This window comes from Physella acuta, unplaced genomic scaffold, assembly GCF_028476545.2.
Source record: "Physella acuta isolate Inbredline_101_S28 unplaced genomic scaffold, ASM2847654v3 ptg000160l, whole genome shotgun sequence".
Taxonomy (NCBI): Eukaryota; Metazoa; Mollusca; class Gastropoda; family Physidae; genus Physella; species Physella acuta.
Window position 1 is genome coordinate 344,859 of NW_026731679.1, and position 23,442 is coordinate 368,300.

The window sequence follows — 23,442 nt, forward strand, 5'->3', positions numbered from 1 at the left end:
CGACACAGGTGACAATTTATTGACAAGATGAAAAAAGGTTTTTCTTCTGATATTTATTAAACACATTCTGCTTATAATCGTCATCCACATGGACGTCTCACGATTCACTCTACTGACTGAGTCACACTGGTCATATACACCCTTTCACCAAGACTAAGGTTAACTCACACAATACACAGCAACCAGTTTCTACACAAAACATCACTATCTTTCCTCATTATGTCATCATTATATCTTTCACACCAACATACCTTGATTAACTACACATCATAACACTGTTCGTAGTGTGTCTTCAGTAGTATGATTAAACTAGATGAATATGCCGTTTATGTGAGATTAAAGTTACATGTTGACTGAATCGTTTGTCACATAGGTTGCAACAAAATGGCTTCTCACCAGAGTGAGTCCTCAAATGTTTTTGTAGAGTACCTCTAGAAGCAGCCGAATAGTCACAAGAATTGCATGTGAAAGGCTTACTGTTCATGTGAACTCTCCTATGTTCTAATGAAGAACCTCTATCATTTGTTGTGTATTCACAATTTGAACACTTATACAGTAAATCCCTGGTGTGTATGCTTGTGTGAACTTTTAATTTACTTTTCGTGCTAAAAGATTTCTCACACAATGAACATCTGAAAGGTCTGTACCTGAAATGTCTCTTTACAAGGTGAAGGTCATATTCATCTGGTAAGTTAAAGCCTCTGTCACAATGACTACATATGTAAAGCTGCAAAGGTGTATGCATCAGTTGATGGGACAAAAGGTGAGCTATAGAAACAAAGCTTTTTTGGCAAATATCACAAGTTTGTACATTTTTAACACCATCAACTGATTGAAGGTTTAGATGAATCTTTTGATGTTGTTTTAGCCGACACAGATAAGGTGACGTGTAATTGCATTTCTCACATTTGTGAATTGATTCTCCATTATGCAATCTAATGTGAGCTTTTAGGTATTGTTTATCTGCATAACATTTTTCACAAATTTCACACTTAAATGGCTTATACCTAAAATGTGTTGCTAAGTGTAGATCATATTCTTCTCCAATGTTAAAACTTTTATCACAGTGGCAACATATGTAACAACATTTCATTCGAGTGTGTACAATTTTATGAGAAGCCAAATGAGATAAGGATTTAAAACTTTTTTGGCAAATGTCACACACAGAAATCTCAGTTGGAGGATCACTGCCTCTCTGTTTATCTTTATGGTATAGTTGACAAGTTGTACAATTCTCCAGAGCACATTCACATTTTTGCCCAGTTAAAGTCTGTAACTTTTGAGGTGCAGCTGTTTAATTTTCATGATGTAACTGTAATTTGTCACATGATTTGAATTTATTGTGGTAAAGTTCAGCTGTCATTTCATTAGTTGATGATAAAAAAATTTTCTCCTTCAATATTGAGCATTGGACATTAAAGTTTCCACAATTTGGTGAAGTTTGTGATCTGATGGGTACATGAAGATGTCATGGTTTCCTCTCTGAAATTGTCCTTTTTTAAACCAGTAGCAATGTTTTCTTTATACAAAGCCATATGAACTATCGTGTGATGTTTTTTCAGCTTACTCCATTTCCTGGTGGTAAAAGCACAAAACTCACACGCCATTCGATCATTTGGATGAAATTCCTTTTTATGTTTAGCAAACAACGGCTCCTCTGCAACTATAAAATCACAAAAACAAGTTTATGGCTTGCACTTCTGTGTGCGTTTTGTTCCAATGTTTTTGTAATCTTTCAAAAGATGAAAATGTTCTTGAACAGATGTCACAGTGACCTACTTGCTCTCTCATTTTCTATGTTCTTTAATGCTAGAGTTATTAAATTAATCAGAGGTATCCACTTGATCAAACAGTTAGAGCTGAAAGAGAAATATTTAATAATATTTAATTATTTTAAATTAAAAATGTAATTTAAAATTTTGTTATAATAGTAATGATAGAAAATGTTAATGACAACTAAGGTTCTTCTAATAAATTAAATAAGAAATATTTATTTCTGCCCGGCCGAGAAACACAAATAGTGACATTTAAACAAAAAGATCTTCTTTAGAGCTAGACAGTCTAAATTTTAAAATAGTTAGGCTCCATCACTAATCTAGATTTTTAGTAGTTACTTTCAGCTTAGAGGCTTGATGTACAGTTGGTTATTTATATTATAATAATAAATAATTGCCTTATGTTAAATGTAAGTAATGGTTGGGCACAATTATGTTGTTTCGCTATATGGTTGTTATTCAAAAAATAAATTAATTAATTTAAATAGTCTATTAAATATCAACTGTACATTTAAAATTATGCTAAATAGTTAAATTACTAATTGATTATTTAATACAAGCAGACTCATGGCGTATTATACACCGCAATATATTGTTTTATTTTCTAATTTTCAGTAATTCATCCTTTGTGAATTCGACAGTACCAATGCTGCCACTAAAAATATTTGCTTTAAAACACTAAAACCCTTCTTTCTCCCCCCCCCCCCCCCCAGTGAAAGCAGCCTCCTTTTAGTTACCTCCCCTAAGTTTAAATTCGTTTCAAACGTTTTATCTGCCCCTAATATGGCTGGTACCAGCCCTCTAGCAGTCACTAAACCCGGCTCTATGATTGTAAACATTTAACGTGAACCACAGCTCACCAGACCATGTGGGGATGGAGGTGGTAGCGATATGCCTAGAGAGGAAGTTGCTAGGCAGGCTTACAGCTTGGTGTTTTCTAGGGTCTACAAGAAGAGAATTATATATATATAAATAAGTCATGATGTCTAAGATTTTTATAACAGCTCATGACAAATTAAATATTTTATGTTAACAATTTACACTGTTCTTTCAATACAATATATTACTTACTATCACTCTATAATTCAATTATGTATTTGGCACATTTGTGATAAACATTTTTTAGGCTAGATCATCTAGAATTTTTACTATTTTGATTTAGGCCTAGATCTATAAATTATTAAAATTAATAGTTACCAATACTAGCGCATCTATTTTTTTTTCTATACTATATTAAAAATACCAAGGAGAACTGGGTGTTTTAATCAGTCACTGGATGTGAACTAACATAAATCCTCCTAATAATTACTAAAATTTATTGAGTCACATATAAAATGATGATAGATTACTTATAAATTTACTACAAATGTATAAGACTTAAGACTATTAGTATTACATAGCTTTTCTTACTGAATCTAGAATTTACCCAAATTTCAAATTAAACATGACTACTAGTACTGAATGATAGACATCGATATTTAATCCATTAGGGAATAATTTTGTAGTTTTTAGTTCGTTTTAAACTAAATTACTTAATTTAATATTTATTGACACTCACTGCCATGGACAACACATCTCTCCATGACAACTCTTCTTACCCCTGAAGGCACTTGAAGCTAAAGAAAACCACAAATGCGGTTAGACTTTTTAAGTGTCCATGTACCCGGAGTTCCCCACTAGTGATCATCAAATAGCGGTCACGTGGTCAAAAAAAATAAAAAAAATTTGGTTGTCATTTCTCGGTCGATCTTATAAAAAAAACGGTTGAAGATATTTGATTTATTTTTTCATAGAATGATAAAACTAATAATGCTTTACTATGGAAATCAATTTTGTGATATGGAGATCTATATTTAAAAAGTTATATTATTTTGAATGACACCGACTTTAAATTTAGCCTACATTCCCCAAAGCAATTTTTGAAAATGCTTTTCTGGCATATTTAGCCTTGCCACCTATAGCATGTTTTTATAACGTGAAAACCCGCCATTTTACTCGTGATAAACATTTTTAAAAGTAATTCTAAGAAGGTCTCTGGAACTAAGTCGAAAAACTCGCCGGAAGTCATGGTCCAATCCTTACGCCATGTTCTGGTTAGCAACCAAGGACGCTTTCAAGTATTAGAGTCTAGTAATAATTACCCAAAAGTATAATACAAACTAATAACACGTAGCCTAATAAATAATAATCTAACAAAATACTTCATGTGTCATGTAGATCTAGTATTATTTAGTAAGTTTGTTAAATAAATAGTAAATGACTAAATAGCAGGCCTATAGTATAGTAAATGTAAAAAAAAGGTTCCTAGATCTACGTCGTATCTAGATCTAATCTTTAATCTATACTTTATTTAACTTTATTACTTTATAGATTTCTAGATCTATTAGGGTTTTCGCTTCGTGAAGTCTCGTTCGTGGCCACCGTGTTTTGGGCGGACATATAAAATATCGATTCATTTCTTTCTCATGAAGTACATGATACTTATAAATTAGGAACGTATCGTAATCGGATAGATTTGTATCGAAACTACCCGTGTATTTACGGGGCGAATAATTAACATTTTAATAATGCTAGCTTTACCTGATTTCTTTCTTTGTCTTTCACGAAGCCGACGAGGGAAAGTCACTCTTGTGCTTGAACTTTGAAGTCAAAATAAACTAAAGCAGGTGCGTGTATAATTGACTTTTTTATTTGTACATAATATTATAACATCTTCACTATGATACAAAAATAGAATTGTATAATAAATTAACGGTCGAAACAAACCATTGCCCGTACAGACGATCATATTAAAAAATCTCATAGGACGCCATTTTATAATAATCTAAACGCCGATTCTGGAAAAGATGAAGAGGTTGGATGGGCTTTGACGGACTGATTGAGTAATAATAAAACACTTCCCCAGAGTAATAAAAAACATTTTTCGAGCTTACATTTAAGTTTTTAAAAACCGGATTATCAATGGAGTGTGACTCAGTGTAGTATAAGTAGTGCAGTTACTAGTTAATGTAGTAGTAGTAGTACTGACTTAGTGGGGTAAAATTATGCCAATGGCTGAGAAAGTTGGATGAGATCTCATAATAATAATATTAATCAATAATAATAATAGTCATTATAACTCTTCTCGGTATAACCTTAGTTTGGCATCATAATTTCCAAAGTAGCTACTAGCTAGCAATGTGCGATGGAGGTAACTAGTGAATATTTCTTTCATTTGGCCATATTTATGACATATTTTACATAATATAACAGATAATTGAATAACAAATCACAATCTATGACCAAACCATCCAAAAATATCCTGGAATAAACTTTAAACTACCCCGTTCGAGACAACAATGAGTAAATACAAGCAGTGGCCATGTTTCAAAAACAATAATAGAGTAGTTTCCCTTGAAAAATTGTCTATTCGCATGTCTGTTGTGTTGATTTTGTTGTTTAATATGGTTATTTTGTATTGTTTTAATATATGCGTGTATATTAATTTTTCTTTTTTTTTCAATATAGTTGACATGAATGACTAATAGACTTTTTAACACGTTTTTCTTAACTCAGCTTCGCGTTTATTTGTTTGTTCGTTTGGATGTTTGTTGTTAAAATTGACATCGACAATTAGCCCACTTCTGATTGCTCTAGAGATCTGAAATTTGGCATGCAGGCTATTTTCGCCTAACAATTTCAGATGCAATCATAAAAACTAGCAATTAGAGACCTAAATTAGCTTAATTAAATTACGCCCCAAGGACCATAAAATCGAGGACATGATTTCTAAACATACCGACAAGACTGGAGGCCTATTGACACAGTTACTTCGGCCCCAATCGATGTGAGCGCGCTGGCCGTGATCGTATAGTGGTTAGTACTTCGCGTTGTGGCCGCGACAACTCAGGTTCGAATCCTGGTCACGGCATGTAGGCTTAATTAAATTACGCCCTTTCTCTGTTTAAAGCGTATCGGTCGCTCAAGATTTTTAGTCTGTGTATTTATAAACACTTAGTCAAGTCATATTTAATCAAGTCATTAGATAAAGTAGAAAATAAACTATATAAAAAACTTTTTAAAAACCACGTTTTTCATGTGTAGCAACGGACTAAAAAGGAGAAAATAAAATACTTAAAAAAAACTTTTTAAAAAACCACGTGGGTCGGGCAGATGGGTCGGGAAATTTGATGGTGAACGTACCCACGTTTTTTGTCAGTCATCACAGGAACCTGCACAGCTCGAGGAAGCACAAAAGAAAAATTTATTTTCTACTTTTTAGTCCACAAGAAAAACGTGGTTTTTAAAAAGTTTTTTTTAAGTATTTTATTCATACTCAATAGTGTGCATCCAAGACCACAACAATTGTTGTGAGGTCGAACTTTCTAGAATCTTGGGTATTCTTGAGGCTGACTCTCTGGAGTTGTGGCTTTCACTTTTGTTTGGATAGATTCCGATAGATGTTTACATTTTGGCAGTTATTTATTATATTCATATTGTCTATCAGCTGGACAAAAATAAAAAAAAAATAGGTTCCTGAATAATTTAAGTTCCTTCAAATATTTAATATTGTTACTGTTCTGTGGGTGGCTAGTTTTTAAAATAAACTTAGGGACTAGCAATATAAAATACATAGGGAAGACCAGTGCTAGGCTAGGGCATCATCATGGCGGATGTAAACATCATGTGGTTTTAGTCATGTGTGTGCAACCTCTCCATTAGTTTGACAGAGAAAATTGTATACATTCCATAGTGTAGGTTCTTGCTAAGTAAATTTATAAAATCTAGATCTAAGTCAAATTTGAATGAAAAAGTTCATTTCTTTATATTCTTAAACTGGAAGAGGACACCATTGGTGTTGTGTTCATTCCGTAGTTTAAAATAGCTAAACCAGTTTAGTAGAGTAACAGTATCATCCCCTAGCCTTCCTTGCACTACCTGTAAACAAATTAATAAATCCATATACACAAAACTTTTATGCATGCACATATATTAGTTCCCAGCCATACGAATGAAATAGCATTGAAAGTTTTTACAATTGTTGCAAGAAATTACAAGTCCTATTGTGTACAAATATTGTCACAAAACTACTAAAGTGCAAATTGGTGCCAAGCTGCCTAAAGAAATCAAGTGTTTCTTAAGCTGTTTATGACAGTTTAGAACTGTAATTAAAATTAATTTTAACACTTTTATTACATATTTGGATAAGATTAAGCACTTATTACTTACATTTAAAACTAACAAAAGCATATCAAGTTTTGATTTTTGTTATTAATATCTTAGTATTTCTATTTTTTACAATAATTTTAAGAAACTGGTAGCTTAAGATATTAATCTGCAGTCATGATTGCTTTGCATTACTGGTTGTCTATTTTAAAATTTCATCTGACTGAGTAATCATTAGTAATCAGACTGATAAAAGTCTGGCATGTGTTACAAATTTTGCCATGTTATTAGTAATGAGTTGTTTTGATTATTTAATCACCAGTTTAACATTTACATTTTTTAATCATCAGTTCATATCTAAGAAGCTGTCTAGCATGGAGGTGGAAACAGATGTGTTAGCTGCAGTTTCATCTACTGTAGATATACAGTCAAATGAATTGACAGAGTTTTCATCTTCTGAAGATTTGAAACCAGATCTATCGGCCATATTTTCATCTTCTGCTGGCATCAAAACAGAATTATTGACATTTATTAATTTCCAGGATATAAAACCTAACATGTCATTTAAAACTTCTCAAGATGTTAAACCTGATATTAATTCAGAATTTTCTTCTTCTAATGACATAAAAATAAAACCAGAATTATCATTTTTTAATGTTCAGGATATAAAACCTAACATGTCATTTAAAACTTATCAAGATGTTAAACCTGATAATACATTTTCAATTGAAAATATTAATAAGAAACCTGCTGCATCAGCAGAATTTTCAACATCTGAAAGCTTAAAACCAGAATTATCAACTACTCAAAATTTAAAACAAGATTTCACAACAGAATTTTTATTTTTTGAGGATAAACAAGAAAATGGACTTGAAGAAAATCTACAATTGTCTAGGGACAATGGAAATGAAATTGTTTATTATCATCAAACATTTTCTCAAAGTTCTGAAAGTAATATGCATAAAAATGTTCATTCCGAAGATAAGCCATATAAAAGGTTTTCTCAAAGTTCTAACTTAAATCAAAATAAAAAGTCATATGATTGTGATGTTTGTCATAAAGTCTTTGCAGATAAGAATGGTCTATTGCGTCATAAAATTGTTCATTCTGAATATGAATGTAATATTTGTCATTCAGGAGATAAACCCCATGAATGTGATGTATGTCATAAAAGGTTTTCTAGAAATTATGTTTTAAAAGAGCATAAAAATGTTCATTCTGGAGATAAGCCATATGAATGTGATGTTTGTCATAAAAGGTTTACTCGAAGTTCTAACTTAGGTGACCATAAAAAGATTCATTCAGGAGAAAGGCCACATGAATGTGATGTTTGTCATAAAAGGTTTTCTAGAAGTTCTACTTTAAGAGAACATAAAATGGTTCATTCAGGAGATAATCCCCATGAATGTGATGTTTGTCATAAAAGGTTTTCTCGTGGTTTTTATTTAAGAGAACATAAAGTGGTTCATTCAGGAGAAAGGCCACATGAATGTGATGTTTGTCATATAAAGTTTACTCAAAGTTCTAATTTAAGAACACATAAAAAGATTCATTCTGGAGATAAACCACATGAATGTGATGTATGTCATAAAAGGTTTTCTAGAAATTCTGTTTTAAAATTGCATAAAAATGTTCATTCAGGAGATAAGCCATATGAATGTGATGTTTGTCATAAAAGGTTTACTCGAAGGTCTAACTTATGTACACACAAAATTATTCATTCTGCAGATAAACCACATGAATGTGATGTGTCATAAAAGGTTTTCTAGAAATTCTCATTTAAAAAAACAAAAAAATGTTCATTCTGGAGAAAAGGTGTATAATTGTGATGTTTGACATAAAATCTTTGCAAATAAGAATAATCTATTACAGGATTAAAAAGTTCATTCATTAGAAAGGTCACATTAATGTGATGTTTGTCATAAAAAATATGTGGATATGAAGGATCTCTTACGACATAAAATTGTTCATTCTGGAGATAAGCCATATGAATGTGATGTTTGTCTGAAAAGATTTTAAAATAGTTCTCATTTAAGAACACATAAAAAGGTTAATTCAGGAGATTAACCACATGAATGTGATGCTTAATATAATGTTTTCTCAATATTCTAATTTAAGAACACAAAAAAAGATTCATTCAGATGAAAGGCCACATATGGATGTCATGTTTGTCCTATAAAGTTTGCTTGTAAGTGTGATTTATTAAGACAATTTTGTTCATTTGGGAAAAAAAAGCCATATGAATTTGATGTTAATCCTAAATGATTTACTCAGAATAGTTTAACTACACATAAAAAACTTTTTTTAGCCATAAATGGTTTTTTCAACGTTCTCAATTAAGTGCACATGAAAAAGTTCATTTATGAGACAAGCTATATGAAAGTGGTATATGTCATTAAAGGTTTTCTAGAAGTTGTAGTCTAAATGATGTTTTACACAAACGATTTTCTCAAATTTAAATACTCTAAAAAAATTCATTCTATATGTAAGACAGAGGAATGTGATCTTGGTAAGGAAATGTTTTCTTTTAAATTTACTTTATATAGAAATTCATCATGACTTAAAACCAATTTAAAATCATTTTTAACATAAACAATTAATATCTATAGCAAATTATTATTATTAAATTTCTTATAATTTTTCTGTGCACATAACTTCTAATAGTGGGCCATAGTTAATAAATATTTATATTATAAAAAGGTTCTTTTGTCAAAGAGTATACCTCGTCAATTATTATTCATAGTCTAAAAAGAAATTGTATTCTGACTGTAAAAGGAAATAGCATCCTATTGTCAGCTGCATGTGTACATTTTTTCTTTAAGTATCCTACTTCTTTTTGTGTTATTTGTAAATATGTATGATAGGAGAAGTAAGCTATCACTTTAGGGACCCAGGATTTTATTTTTATACCAGCATGGTCTTGTTCAGGCCGCACAGTTAATTTGCCTGTTTCAAATTTTATAAAATTGACAATGCACATTCATTGGGACAAGGGAGTTTACCAATTCTGATCAAACCAATTGCACATTAACAATAACAGAAGCTAACTAAAATAAAACATGCTGTTCAAGTTCAATGTATTATTTACATTTACTAGATGTTTACAATATAAGTACTGTAACACAATTCTCATTCATAACTTTACACATTTACACTACTCACAAACAGCTCAGTCAGACATACAGCAACGTGACAGAATATCAGGTTAACAGTTAATACGACCTCCATTAGACAAGTACAATGACATCAGACCGGCAGTCACAGTGGCATCTAGCCAACAGGTACAGTGACATCAAAACTTCTGAGCAGACAAAATATTTGTTTAAAAACTTTTTCAACTTTTGCTAAATATCCTTAATCATTATATTGAGAGGTATGAAATTTCAAGTCATATGATTAAACCAGAGTTTCTTCCAGGACCCCCCCCCCCCCCCCCCCCCCCGCCGAAAAATAACGAAATGAAATTTATATAGAAAATATATACTTTCAACAGTATCCATCCTCCCGAAGAAAGTTTACCGCCCCCCTCCTCCCCCCCCCCCCGGAAATTTCAAGTGACCCCTCCCCCCCCCAGAAAAAAGTCTGGAAGAAACACTGGAACAAACTCTACAGGCTGCAATGTATATATCAAACAGACCGGATGTAAAAACTTCCTCTCCCTCCCCACTATTTACATGTCTTATGGAACTAACCCCAAGTTTCATGTTGCTCCAACCATTGCTAAGGCTTATGGTCACTTCCTTACTTTTGCTAAATGTTTTATTTTATTAAATTAAATGCATTTGTAACATGTTATATGTAGATTTTATCTTTCTTCACACCTTCTCAATATGAACTTTATGCCAAATCTCAGATTCCTCTCTGCATGCTATTTGATTTAAAAGAGTATAAAATAATTTTCTTCACATATTCATTTAGTAAGCTATACAATTTAAAGATTAACCACACACTTCAATGTCATAAAGTAACTTTTTTTTTTTTTTTACAAAAACAGGATAAAATAATAAATTTGAAGAAAAGAAAGACTTAAGCTGCAATTGTTACATTTTGGTATCTTCGTTTCAACATAATGTAATTTTTGGCTAGTTGTCATTTAATTTTGTATTCCTTACTATTAAAAAAATAGCCTTGTAATGTAAATTCTAATGTAGCGAATCATTAGACATTGTAACGTGAAAATTTAAAGAAATAAAATGGCTAAAGTGTGTGTCAAATTTTATTATTATTGTCTTTCTATTTCTAACAACACTTTCTGTATGTAAATTCCAAGGAGGCCAATCTGTTTTGAATGCTGGGGTGTATTTTACTCTCTTGTGATGCTCCAAACCCTGTACCTGCAAGTTAGGTAAGGTCAGTGTCAGATAACTTTTGCTTGTAACGACTCCAGTTACAAAGGAAATATTTGACATTTTAAACACTTGTTTTACTATTTTTATCAATTACAAGTTAAACAAAATTTATAAAAATGATTGATTTATGGATGTTTTGCAGAAGTGAGTCGTTTTCTCAAAAAATATGGTTTTGCAGAAGTGAGTCGTTTTCTCAAAAAATATGGTTTTGCAGAAGTGAGTCGTTTTCTCAAAAAATATGGTTTTGCCATAAACTTCTATAGCCCAACTGCACACAAAGTGCACAATCTGTTCTCAGATAACACTAACAATTTTTATCTATAGTCAGTTATAAATTCAGCTGGATGTAGCATGTTTACTCTATCATTAGCAGGTTTATGTCATTGTGTCACCCCCCCCCCCCCCCCCCCCCCTCAGCGCCCTTGTCGTCGAGATTGGTCAACTTTCCTCTTAAAAGACTAATTAACTCACTCTAATTATTATTTAAGTGGAATTATCATTTTTCTGTATACATTTTTCCCCTTTTTTTCTTGGTGTCACTCCCCTAAATGGGGTCACCCGGTGTGTTCCGCATTTAAAACAGCCTGTTTTATCCTGATTGAGCAATGGAGTTAACTCATTTGTAAGTTTGTCCTTGCCACATGAATTCAAGTTATTTAACCTTAGTATTGTGAAAATTGTTAGTTCATTTAATAACCCAGCTAAAAGCATGCCACATACATAATGGGGAAATAGAAATCGATTGCAACACACAACTCAAATAGAATCTAAAAATTGTCACATTTTATTGCTGTGACAAAAGTAATTTAAATATTTATTTAAGAAATTAACAACAACTAAAAAGCAAACAGGGAAAAATATTGATAAACAAAACTATCAGATTATTCATAATACCGCTTATTAGTTGACACCTTAAAATACAATACACATTTTCGATAATCAAAAATGATTATTATTTTAAAAAATAAAATTTAATGTAGAGTAAACGCTACTAATTTTAGTCGTGATGGCTGCCAGTAATAACAAAGCCTAGAGAAAAATTAAAATTTTATCAATATGGAAAACTGTGATGCTTTTCCAATTTTACGTGACATTTTATAAAAATATGGTAAATATATATAAATGTATAATAAGTTTTATAAATAATTCTTAATAAAAAATACTTCTAATACTATCCGTAACACTGCAGATTAACTTGAGTTTCTACACACATTTTTAATATAATTTTTTAAACTGAAGGCTTAAATCCTCATTAAAAATGTGCATCACGTTAGTTGAAAAATTACAGAATCAGCAATATGAAAAAATTTAGTAAAGAAAAGCAGAAATACTTTTGTTTTCATCATGTTTTTTTTTAAAAATTAACAGTACACAATGCATATGTAAATGTGCATAAAGACCTAATATCCACCTTAGCTACATGTAGTAATTTAGTAAAATGTTGTGTTGGATATGACTAGTGATAAAAGAAACACATATTTGAACTAAGGTACAGTATACACTTTAAAATCTAACTGTAGAACTGTTGCACAAGTTTGATAAATAACAACATAGAACAGGGGTCGGCAACCTTTTGAAGTGGAAGAACCAAAAGTTACTTTTTTTTTTTTTAATTTCCCAGGTTTTGAAGAGCCACTAACATTTTTTTATTTCAAATATTTTTTTTATTAAGATTATTAGTATTTGTGCTAGGAGCTGGAGAGCCCCATCTAGATATCTTCGCGAGCCGCAGGTTGCCGACCCCTGAGATAGATTAATAAAAATGGGGTTTAAGTCTTGATTGCTAAACGCAGCTTGCTTTAAGTGAATCATTAAACTCGATGGCAATTTATAGAATTGTGATAGGTGAAATTATTTTTCATAAACGTTTTTTTAACTACATCTATCTATCTATCTTCTATCTATCTATATATATAATAAACCGGTAGTGATCTCCCCTAAACTTTCTCGAATATTCTTATATAAAACAACAGGGGATGGTAACTGGGGATATAGTTATGATTTTTAATCCATTTTAAATACTGAAACTTTTAAAAATAGAATAGAATCTCAGTAAAAAACAATTGCGCACCAAGCGAACGCCTAATAAAGGTGTGTATAATAGTGCGCAATAGTATTAGTACTTAATAAATTTACATTAGTTTTTTGAGAAATCGGAAGTAGCGTAAATTACTACTTCCGGTCAACGGAAATTACTCAAAATTTAACAGAAGGTAGAGAATTAGATCTTTTACTTACATGTGAAATTTCATTTATCTATCTGAAATAGTACTCAAGTTATAGGCTTTTGAAAAACTCAAAGTAGAAAAAGTACCACTTCCGGTTGTCGGAAATCGCTCAAAAGTTGATACGGATCTACGATTTTGATATAATACTTATATTTGAAATTTCATCAACCTAGCTGTAACGGTACTCAAGTTATCGTGTTTACACACGGACACACAGACACACACAGACACACACACACACAGACATACGGACAAGATTGCAAAATTATGTTTTTCCGTATCAGTGAGGTGTAAAAAATCTCGATTTTTTTTTGCACGATTACAATACTTTCTCTATAATACGTATATACGAGAAAGTAAAAAGCAATGTATGTCTGTGTGTCTGTCCTTTATGCATTACTACACCTCTCATCACATCGCCGTGAAACTTTGGGAAGTTGTTGAGAATATTCCTGGGGAGGTTTCTGCGAAAAATAAATTTCAAATTCGCAGGGGTGGCGCCCCGGCAGGGCGCGATTTGTTTTTCTCTATATACGGTATATAAAAATAAAAAGTCGATTTTTTGTTTGACATCTTTCATCTGATAGCCATGAGACTTTGGGGAGTTCATAATAACACTCTAAGGAAGGGTTCTGTAAAAAAATAATTTTTAATTTCGCAAGGGCGGCGCCACGGGAGGGTGCGATTTTTCTCTATATACGGTATATAAAAATAAAAGTCGATTTTGGTTTGGCATCGTTCATCCGATAGTCATGAAACTTTGGGGAGTTGATTATAACACTCTAGTGAAGGCTTCTGTAAACAAATATATTTTAATTCCGCAAGGGCGGCGCCACAGGAAGGTGCGATTTTTCTTTATATACGGTGTATAAAAATAAAAGTCTATTTCGGTTTCACACCGTTCATCCTTATAACTTGAAACTTTGGGGAGATGATTAGATCACTCAATGGTAGGGTTCTGCAAAAAAAAAATATAGTTTAATATTGCAAGGGCGGCGCTCCCCCCCCCCCCCCCGAGAGGTGGGGGAGCGATTTTTTTCTCTATAAAAGGTATATAGAAAATAAAACTCGGATGCGGTTCTTTAAGAAGTAGATGAGAATATTTCTGCGAAAAAGAAAACTAAAGATTCTTATGGGCGGCGCCATATAGGGTACAACTTTCGTCAATACACGGTTGGGCGCCCAGAGTTTTAGAGCGACTATGTTGGCACTTGGAAATCCTTATGTACAGTTTCGTCACCTTGCGAAAGATGAAAAAATAACTTTTTGAATATGAGGAGCCTACTGTAGAGTTTCGTCACTTTGCGAATGATGCAATAAGCATCTATTATTAGACGATCCAGTCAGAAATTGAGATCGAGCATCTAATAATACACCATTAGTAACGCTACCATATTGCATCAGTCACACTGATGTTTAAAACACGTCAAAAAAATCCTGTTCATTTGTGTCACTTTAGCGAATAACGAAATGTGCATCATTGTTTACAGGATGCTATTTGGTACTCTGGTGCCTGTTAGTTTTAAGGAGCCAGGGGCCGTACGCTGCGCCTATGCGATAGTGTAATCGATGGGGGGGGGGGGGGGGGCTCTTGAGAGCGTCCCTCTACGTCCCTGACACATGGGTGGTCACCGAAGTGTGTTCTACCTCATTATGTCGGTGAGTGAATAATGTACGCATAAGGTTTTCAAGCGGTAGTGTAGGCAAACCCGAGTCCCGATATTTATGATCCAAGCGCAGGCATTGTTTACATTTAAATAACTAACTTTTAGAAAATAAGGTCACGAGTCTAAGAATATAGGATTGGTAATGCATGGATGAATCCCTTATTATCTATTTCGTCGGACTGTCTTCTATTCCCGCGGCAACGCGCGGGGACGTGTACGCTAGTATTATATAAAGTTGCAAATGTGTATGTACATACTGATAAAATGACAGGGGTACTAAACTATCAAAAACTTTTATGTAAATATTACAAATGTGTAGTTTTTTTTTAAAAAAAACCTCAACTTGACATTTCCCTATTTCAGGATCTTATTTATCTTACAGTGTGGCTTCATGGCAGTAACTCCAGTTACAAATGAAATATTTGACATTTTAAACACTTGTTTTACTGTGTTTTTACAAGCTTTTATTTAACTCACTTCCTCGTCAGTCGTCAGTCGTTAGTCTAGACCGAAACGCAGGAGTGAAAATTCGGAAACTTCTACTTGACCGATACGATTCACATTTGACACGTGGGTCTAAACATGAAGATAATGCAATCTGAAACTAAATTTGACTTAATTGGATGCCTAATTAATTTTTTATGAATTAATTAAAATTTGGACCGAATTAGTAGGCATGTCTAGTCAACCACACCACACGCGTCATCACCTTCAATAGCTGCGCCATCATGTAATGGCTGCGTTCAAAAACTATTGCGCGCCTACTGAACGTGATGTTCAGTAGGCGCGCAATGGTTTTTAGTCAGGTAACTCTATTGTAAATAAAACTTGTAAAGTACTGAAAAAAAATTCATAAAAAACGTTTTAATAACAAGCTTTTATGTAATGATGCACTAAAAAGTAGAAAATAAATTATAGACTTTTATTTAAATAACTATAAAGAAAAGCGTGGGTGTCTTCCTTAACATTAGTAAAGGTATCCAATAGATACTAAAGTGGCATAATAATTCCTGGGACATTAATTTAGACAAGCGAAATAAAGGAAATAATCCCGCTCTTAATATAAAAATGTATATATCTACATATTTATTTATAAATGTCAAAACAAATCAAATCAATAATTACTTTAGAATGTAATAAAGTTGTTTAACAATATTCGTGTTGACAATTTTTTTTGTCTACAATCAGAATTAAATATATCGTCATCATAAATGCTAAAGTATTACAGCATAATGAAACTTTTTAAAATCAGAGTTGGTATAAAAACACGCTTTAAAATAAAATAGAAAAACATTTTGAATAGCAGCTGACATTTAATTTACATTTAACAAAAATGTCGGTCTTTTAGTTCAGATCATACATCTTTTAATTAACTACTGCTTTTTGTGTTCTTTAAACATCATTTTTTAACATAGTGATCGGGTATGGGTTAGATCACTGTATTGATCACACACCTTTTTACTGGTAAATGCAAAAACAGTATTCACAGAGTTTCACCTGTTTCAAAAGCTATGATTCAGGCGGCAAGGTACTTTGGTAAAACGTTACGCGTTTTCCCAAATGTACTAACAGATCACTTCGGGATTAGTTGGGGGGGGGGGTCAACTTCATTCACCACTGTCCGGTAACTTTAGGTCAATTATCCAACCCAGTGTATACCTAGGTGTGACATTAATGTCGCTCTACACAATTGTGGTGGTGAGGTATGTGTGTGTGTGGGGTGTGAGTGGGGGATGGGGGGGGGGATAACCAACTCAGAGTGAACATAGCGTCAGTTTTTAGATGACTGTTATAAAGATACATATTCAATTACACATATATACTGATTCAGAAATAGATTTAAATAAGTAGCAGTGGTATTATGACAATATTTTTTTTACAGAGGGGTCCATGGGGCGATGGGGGTTGTAATTGTTTCATTTAATTTGTAATCGTAATCACTATCGCCCAAACTGTCATAATACTACTACTTCATCGTGATGAGGTTGTTGACCTTGTCAAATTTTCCCCACCACTACGCAGTTTTCCCATAAGTAAATTTAAATAGAGGTGCCACATCAGTTGTATTTGTGTCTGTATTGTAATTTTTAAAATTAATTACACGATTAAAACTGTATATATAAAGTAATTATGTGTGAAGATTTATGTATAATATTTTCTAGATCAATTATTCTTAAGCAAATACATTATACAGTTGCCTTAAACTTAACACCCCTCTTGCCCAGTTGTACTACCCGTAGAGGTTTTTTAAAATTGCAATGCATCGTAATGGTTATTTTTAGAATGACAAACTTGATACAGCTGTTAATACGTGTTGTAAACGTAGACGCTACTAGACTAGTACAATTCTGCTTAATTGCTGCATGAAAAGAAATCTTGTGATTTACATAGATGTGCCGACCAAAAATAATTTTTTAACAAAAATGATTGTTTAAAACTTTGAGTTTAAAAAGTTTCCAAAAAAGGCGCCACTTTGCTGAAAATGGCCAGAGGGGGAGCGGCCGCTCCCCCTGCTCCCCCCTGCGTACGCTACTGCCCTAAAACAAATGTAAATAAAAAGTTACATTCATGACAAAACCACGTGTAGGCTACAATATACACGGGTACAATAAAATATGTTTCGGCCAGTACACAGTACTGCCAACAAGTACCAATAAGTAGTACTACAAATAAATACTTATATAAATACTCACCCTAACTAGTGTGCACATGCAGCACTAGCAGGAATACACAAATAAGTATTTTAACAAACATAATTTATATAACAACTCTACCTTCATTAGGTCTACATCTTGGTCACCGTGTCCACAGACAGCAGCCTTGCGTGTGACTGACACGGCTAGGCACGAAACTACCCACAGTCCCATGTCACATGACATGGGACACAGGTAACATCGCTCACAAGAGCATGAAAAAAAAAACTACGTTAACAGGGCCACGGCCCCACAGGGGCCGCAACTCAATGAATTAAAACTTCATATTTTTCCCTCCCCTGGCTGGTAACCATATGTGTTACAATTGTTTAAACATTGTTTAAATATTTTTTAAACTATTTTTAAATATTGTTTAAATATTGTTTAAGTATTGTTTAAATATTGTTTAAATATTGTTTAAATATTGTTTAAATATTTTTTAAATAGGCCTATTTTTTAAATATTGTTTAAATATTGTTTAAATATTGTTTACATATTGTTTAAATATTGTTTAAATATTGTTTAAATATTGTTAAAATATTGTTAAAATATTGTTTAAATATTGTTTAAATATTGTTTAAATATTGTTAAAATATTGTTTAATTATTGTTTAAATATTGTTTAAATATTGTTTAAATATTGTTTAAATATTGTTTAAATATTGTTTAAATATTGTTTAAATATTGTTTAAATATTGTTTAATTATTGTTTAAATATTGTTTAAATATTGTTTAAATATTGTTTAAATATTATTACATCTTGCACAATTCAACCAATATAAAAATGTTATGGGTATCGCTAACATTTTGACACTTCTACTTTTTATTACGTATCTATTTTGCATATACAGAAGTTTTAAAAAAGAAAACGCTACTATATGTGAGTGGGTGAATGGATGATTTATTTTGTATTATTTTATTGTTTGCGAATCTGTGAGTAAATGGTCCACTGGGCAGCGGCTACGGGGTTTCCCCTTCCGCCCGAAGCGGTCAGTATAAAAGCTGACCGCTCGGATAATTTCGTTCTTTTTGACAGTAAAAATTTAGGTCAAGTCAGTTGTCTGTGGTCGCACTTCGTCTGATGGGGGTATTTGTTTTTTTTTATATTGTATCTTTATGTGATTTGTATGAATGCGACTGCCGATGTGTTCTCGTTTTATTTCTTTTTCGTCTAAAACGAGATAGTGGGCATCGGCATGTCTGTTACACACGTGGTGTATTCTTTTTGTTAGTTTAAAATGTATTTTTGTATTTTCTAAACCCTTGGCGTGTTTTATACCACGTGGTTTAGGTCGTTATGTTTAGGAGGGTTTCCTAAACTGGTGTGAATGCGTGTGTGAATATACTTGATTGTTTTACATTGATAAGATGTGTTATTGTGGGTTCCCCCACGATGACTAAGATTGGCTTAGTCAATAGTCGGTTGTGTTAGACAGTAATGAGTATTTTAGTTTGCCTCGACTTTTAGGTTGCTTAAAATTAATGTGTGTGCTGTTTCGTGCAATGTAATGTTGAGTCACTTGCTTTGTGTCTGCCTTCATTGGGGCCTTAGCGGAATCTGTTAACTTCAATGTTATCAATATGGATGTGGTATAGGTAGACCAATGGCTTTGGGCTGCTCCTGGTGTAGGAAAGATTGGTTCTACAATGAATTTGTTTTACACGTTATTTTTAAGTTGCTAGTTCTTGGTTAGACAGTGGTTAGTTGTGTTTTTGAGAATTGTTTTTAGAATTGTAATAGTAGGGATTATTTTTTTCTCAAGGTGTTTTTTATATATTGTGTTTTGTTTAGTCGTGTTTTGTCCCGTTGAATTTTGCTTCGTCGTGTTTTGTTGTATATAAATTGTTTTGTTACATTCTGTTTTATGTTGTTTGTAGTGTGTAAATTGTTCGGTTTTGTGTCAGTAGATTTTTATCTATTCTTTATTTTATTTGATTTTATCATCGGTGCCATGTGTAAAATAAATTTGATTAATTGTTAAAAGTTTTTTTGGTTTTAATTTAGAAAAAGGTTAAGGTATTAACCAGTCTGGGTTTAGCCGGGCTTGCACTGACCGGACAGTAATAGATAAGCCAGGGAAGGGTAGATAGATTTTTGTGATCCCCTCCCCCCTAGCAGGGCTTACACTCAGGAGGATTTTTTTTTGTGTTTTCTAAGCATAAGGATAACTTCCACGCTGAGGATAGGTTGGGATGTGAAAATTGCGCTTACACAAGTAGGAAGTGGCGAAAAATAAAAAAGCATCACATCAAAATGCACTTATTATCAGGAGAATCTGTCTCACCTTCAGAACTAAGATGTTCGATTCTAGAGGAAAAAGAAAATTTAGTCCAGCCTGAATTGACAGCTGAACCGGTTATAACATTATCAAAACAAAGAACCAAAAAACCTGCAGGTCAGACATTTGTTTGTGATGTTTGCCAAAATGTGTGTTTTTCAGCGGCCCATTTGTCATCTCATCAAGTAGTGCACACGCCAATGCAATGTTACATTTGTAGCAACTGTAATAGGATCTTCAGCAGTGGTAGTGTATTTGACAAACACATTCAAACACATTATAGACCCAAACCTTTTAAATGTGTCAAATGTGAACAATATTTTACAAGCAGGGATGGTCTTAACAAACACATGAGAACACATAATTCTCGTCAGATGTATACATGTGATCTTTGTGATTTCAAATCAATTTCAGATACGATGTTTGCAGCCCATTGCAGAACTCATTTAATCACAAAAACCTCTGAAGCAACAAACCGAAATGGATCAGAATTGTGTGATGTATGTCATTATGTGTTTAAATCAACAGAACACTTGTCCATGCATAAATTAGTACACACTCGCCTGAAATGCTACATTTGCACCATGTGTAACATTGGATACAACAATGACATTGATTATGATACGCACATAAGAACACATTTTAAATTCAGACCGTTCCACTGTGAAATATGTGAGAAATCATACACAATGAGAAAGTGTCTTAAAGTTCACATGAGGAAACATACTGGAGAATTCTATTACACATGCGACAAGTGTGACTTCACATCGAATACAAATAGCAGTTTTGCACAACATAAGAAAAGACAACACCCCAGCACAAAACCTTTTAAATGTGATACCTGTGACTACGCAGCTATTGGCAAATCTTCTTTAACTAGGCATTTAATAACTCACACAGGGGAGAAGCCATATTGTTGTGGTCAATATGAGTACAGGTGCAATAAGCTTGGTAACTTAAATAAACACAAGAAACAAATGCACAGCATGTGATCGTGTTGTAATACTATGGCACGTCAATAATATACAAACATTTGTACTAAGTTTATTTTTTATTGAGTGCTACATGATGGATTTTTTAATCAATAAGTTCCTGCTAAACAATAAACTAAATCGCCTCCATTAAAAAACATAAAAGACCTCTGCTCTGTTATGCAGAAAAAAGCAGGAACATTTCTTTAGTTATAATTGATTTTACTTTCCAATTTAGTATTTCCTTTTACAAACTGTAAATTTTCTGCATATAAATGTATTATCTATTCACATTGCCTGATGGTTTATTATTTACTTTTAACTGTTAATTTATTAAGCAAAGATCAATACCTTTTTTTTAACTAGGTTTCAAATCTAAACTTAAAAAAAACAACTTAAAATAGGTTTATTACAGAACATTTTACATTCATTAATTTATTATAATGATTTTCACATGACAATGTTACCTAATGGAATGTTATTTGTTATTAGACCTACACGTTGTGAAAAAAAGAAATTCAATCTTTGGTATTTGGTTTGTTAAATTTCAATTTAATAACCTATATTTATATAGTAAGAAGGTAAAGGCTTGTAATACTTGTATGATTATATATAGCTCCATAGTCTAGTAGACCATTAGATGATTGCGCGATGGGAATCCAAGCACAAAGCCTTGGCCCTATTGCCCTAAGTGAGAAGAGCCAGATGTTGGCATGCATCGGCTGTGGCGTAGCCAGGATCGTCTCAATTTTTACCCGGGGACAAACTGTCGATTTGCACACCCCCCCCCCCTCAGACTTTTGATTTGCACCCCCCCCTCCTACTTTATATATACCGAGGGGTCTATGGGGGGTTATAACCCCCTAATCCCCCCTGCCTAAGCCACTGCAGCTGATTGACCAAAGAGACAGAGCCTGCTTGTACAGCTTGGAATCAGCAGTGTCGCAGGAGCTGCCGAAACGAAACTAGCGCGCTCCTAATCCTTTCTCAATGGGCTTTACTCCTGTTTTATGTCGATTTTTTTCCTTAACAAATTAAAATTGAGGTGCGTTGTAAGCTCAATTGTGACGTCAATTTAGGGGGAGGTGGGTCATGCTTTTTGTGACGATGTGTGACGGAGGGTAGAGGGCAGCTAAAAATAGTCAAAAAGCGTGACGTCATTTATGGATGACCAATATCAGCAGCATTAAATTTACAGATGTGTTTTATGCAGTCATGTGTGTAGACACATGGTCTATTTGGAAGTAATACGGTATCCATCGTTCAAATTTAAACTCTTTACCAGTTGTGAATCTGATGCATTAACACTATTTCAATAGTGCTTTAAATTTAAATGAAACACAAAGTAATTCAATTGATATATTTCTACTTGGATTTAACCTACAACTGTCTCAAGTAAACTATCATAAATACAGTTTCTGTTTTAAAGAGCAGAGTAATTTAAAAATCAAATCGGACTACTTTACAATGACTAAACATTTAACCGACACAGTAATTTAAAAATTTAGGTCACGTGTTTAAAAATCAAATCGGACTACTTTTACAATGACTAAACATTTAACCGACACAGTAATTTAAAAATTTAGGTCACGTGTTTGCAATGAGCCTGTTGTAGTGCGCTACATTTTAAATCAAGGGACATAACTTAGTATAATTTTTTGCTACTCCCCTTGTATGCTTTTTTAATACTGATTTTACCTTATTAACTTGATAAATCTGCTTAGAAAATAATAAACTCGTAAATCACAAAATTGTTATTATATTAAATCATCATTGAACACGCTTGATTCAATTATTATAAAATTCTTTTTATTAAATGCGAGCATAATTTTAAATTTAGTTTTATTTAAGCTGGAAGAACCAGATTGATCCGACAGAAAATTTTACGCTGGGTGTATATTTTGTACCTTATAAGTCAGCCTTGCGCAGTGGCGGTATCATAGCCAATGAGGTTTTACCGAGGCGTGGTTATTGCTAGTTGAAAACTATTCCCAATACCCCGCACAGACGACCTTCACTGGTCGGCTCGTGCAAATTTTAACGGCTCTTTCGGAAGCTTGATATACTCAAATGAAATGACAGGAAAGAATGATTTGAATTAAATAATTATTGAGAAACATCAGTATTTTTTTTTATCTTTTTACGAAATCTATGTTATCATGGCTTCTTTTTGTTTAGTATTCTCAAGATAGTTACATGACATAACAAAGGTGGCTGTCACAAAGAAGAAAATGTACTACCTATATCCACTGAATGATGCTTTTTCTTTTCACCTACATCTATACAAATTGCAGTAATATACACTTTAAGTGCATATTATTATAAGAGAGAGTGGG

The 23,442-nt window shown here is 32.8% G+C and overlaps 2 protein-coding genes, 1 long non-coding RNA gene and 1 other non-coding gene across 4 annotated transcripts; 3 read left to right on the plus strand and 1 right to left on the minus strand.

Annotated features, from left to right (window-relative positions):
- Positions 1–1,101: 1,101 nt before the first annotated feature.
- Positions 1,102–3,391, minus strand: LOC131935814 (uncharacterized). Its single transcript, XR_009385983.1, has 3 exons — positions 3,334–3,391; positions 2,636–2,719; positions 1,102–1,859 (listed from the first exon to the last, which is right to left on the minus strand). It is a non-coding gene; the product is annotated as an uncharacterized LOC131935814 (long non-coding RNA).
- A 1,281-nt stretch (positions 3,392–4,672) lies between these two features.
- On the plus strand, positions 4,673–9,108 carry LOC131935809 (zinc finger protein OZF-like). The gene is made up of 2 exons (XM_059292472.1): positions 4,673–4,681; positions 7,271–9,108. The coding sequence occupies exon 2, from the start codon at positions 7,295–7,297 to the stop codon at positions 8,675–8,677; it is 1,383 nt and encodes a 460-aa protein (XP_059148455.1). The 5' UTR covers positions 4,673–4,681; positions 7,271–7,294; the 3' UTR covers positions 8,678–9,108.
- An 11,002-nt stretch (positions 9,109–20,110) lies between these two features.
- LOC131935800 (zinc finger protein 85-like) lies at positions 20,111–21,127 on the plus strand. Its single transcript, XM_059292456.1, has 2 exons — positions 20,111–20,252; positions 20,550–21,127. The coding sequence occupies exons 1-2, from the start codon at positions 20,111–20,113 to the stop codon at positions 21,125–21,127; spliced, it is 720 nt and encodes a 239-aa protein (XP_059148439.1).
- A 1,896-nt stretch (positions 21,128–23,023) lies between these two features.
- Positions 23,024–23,162, plus strand: LOC131935818 (U4 spliceosomal RNA). Its single transcript, XR_009385985.1, has one exon. It is a non-coding gene; the product is annotated as a U4 spliceosomal RNA (small nuclear RNA).
- Positions 23,163–23,442: the final 280 nt, after the last annotated feature.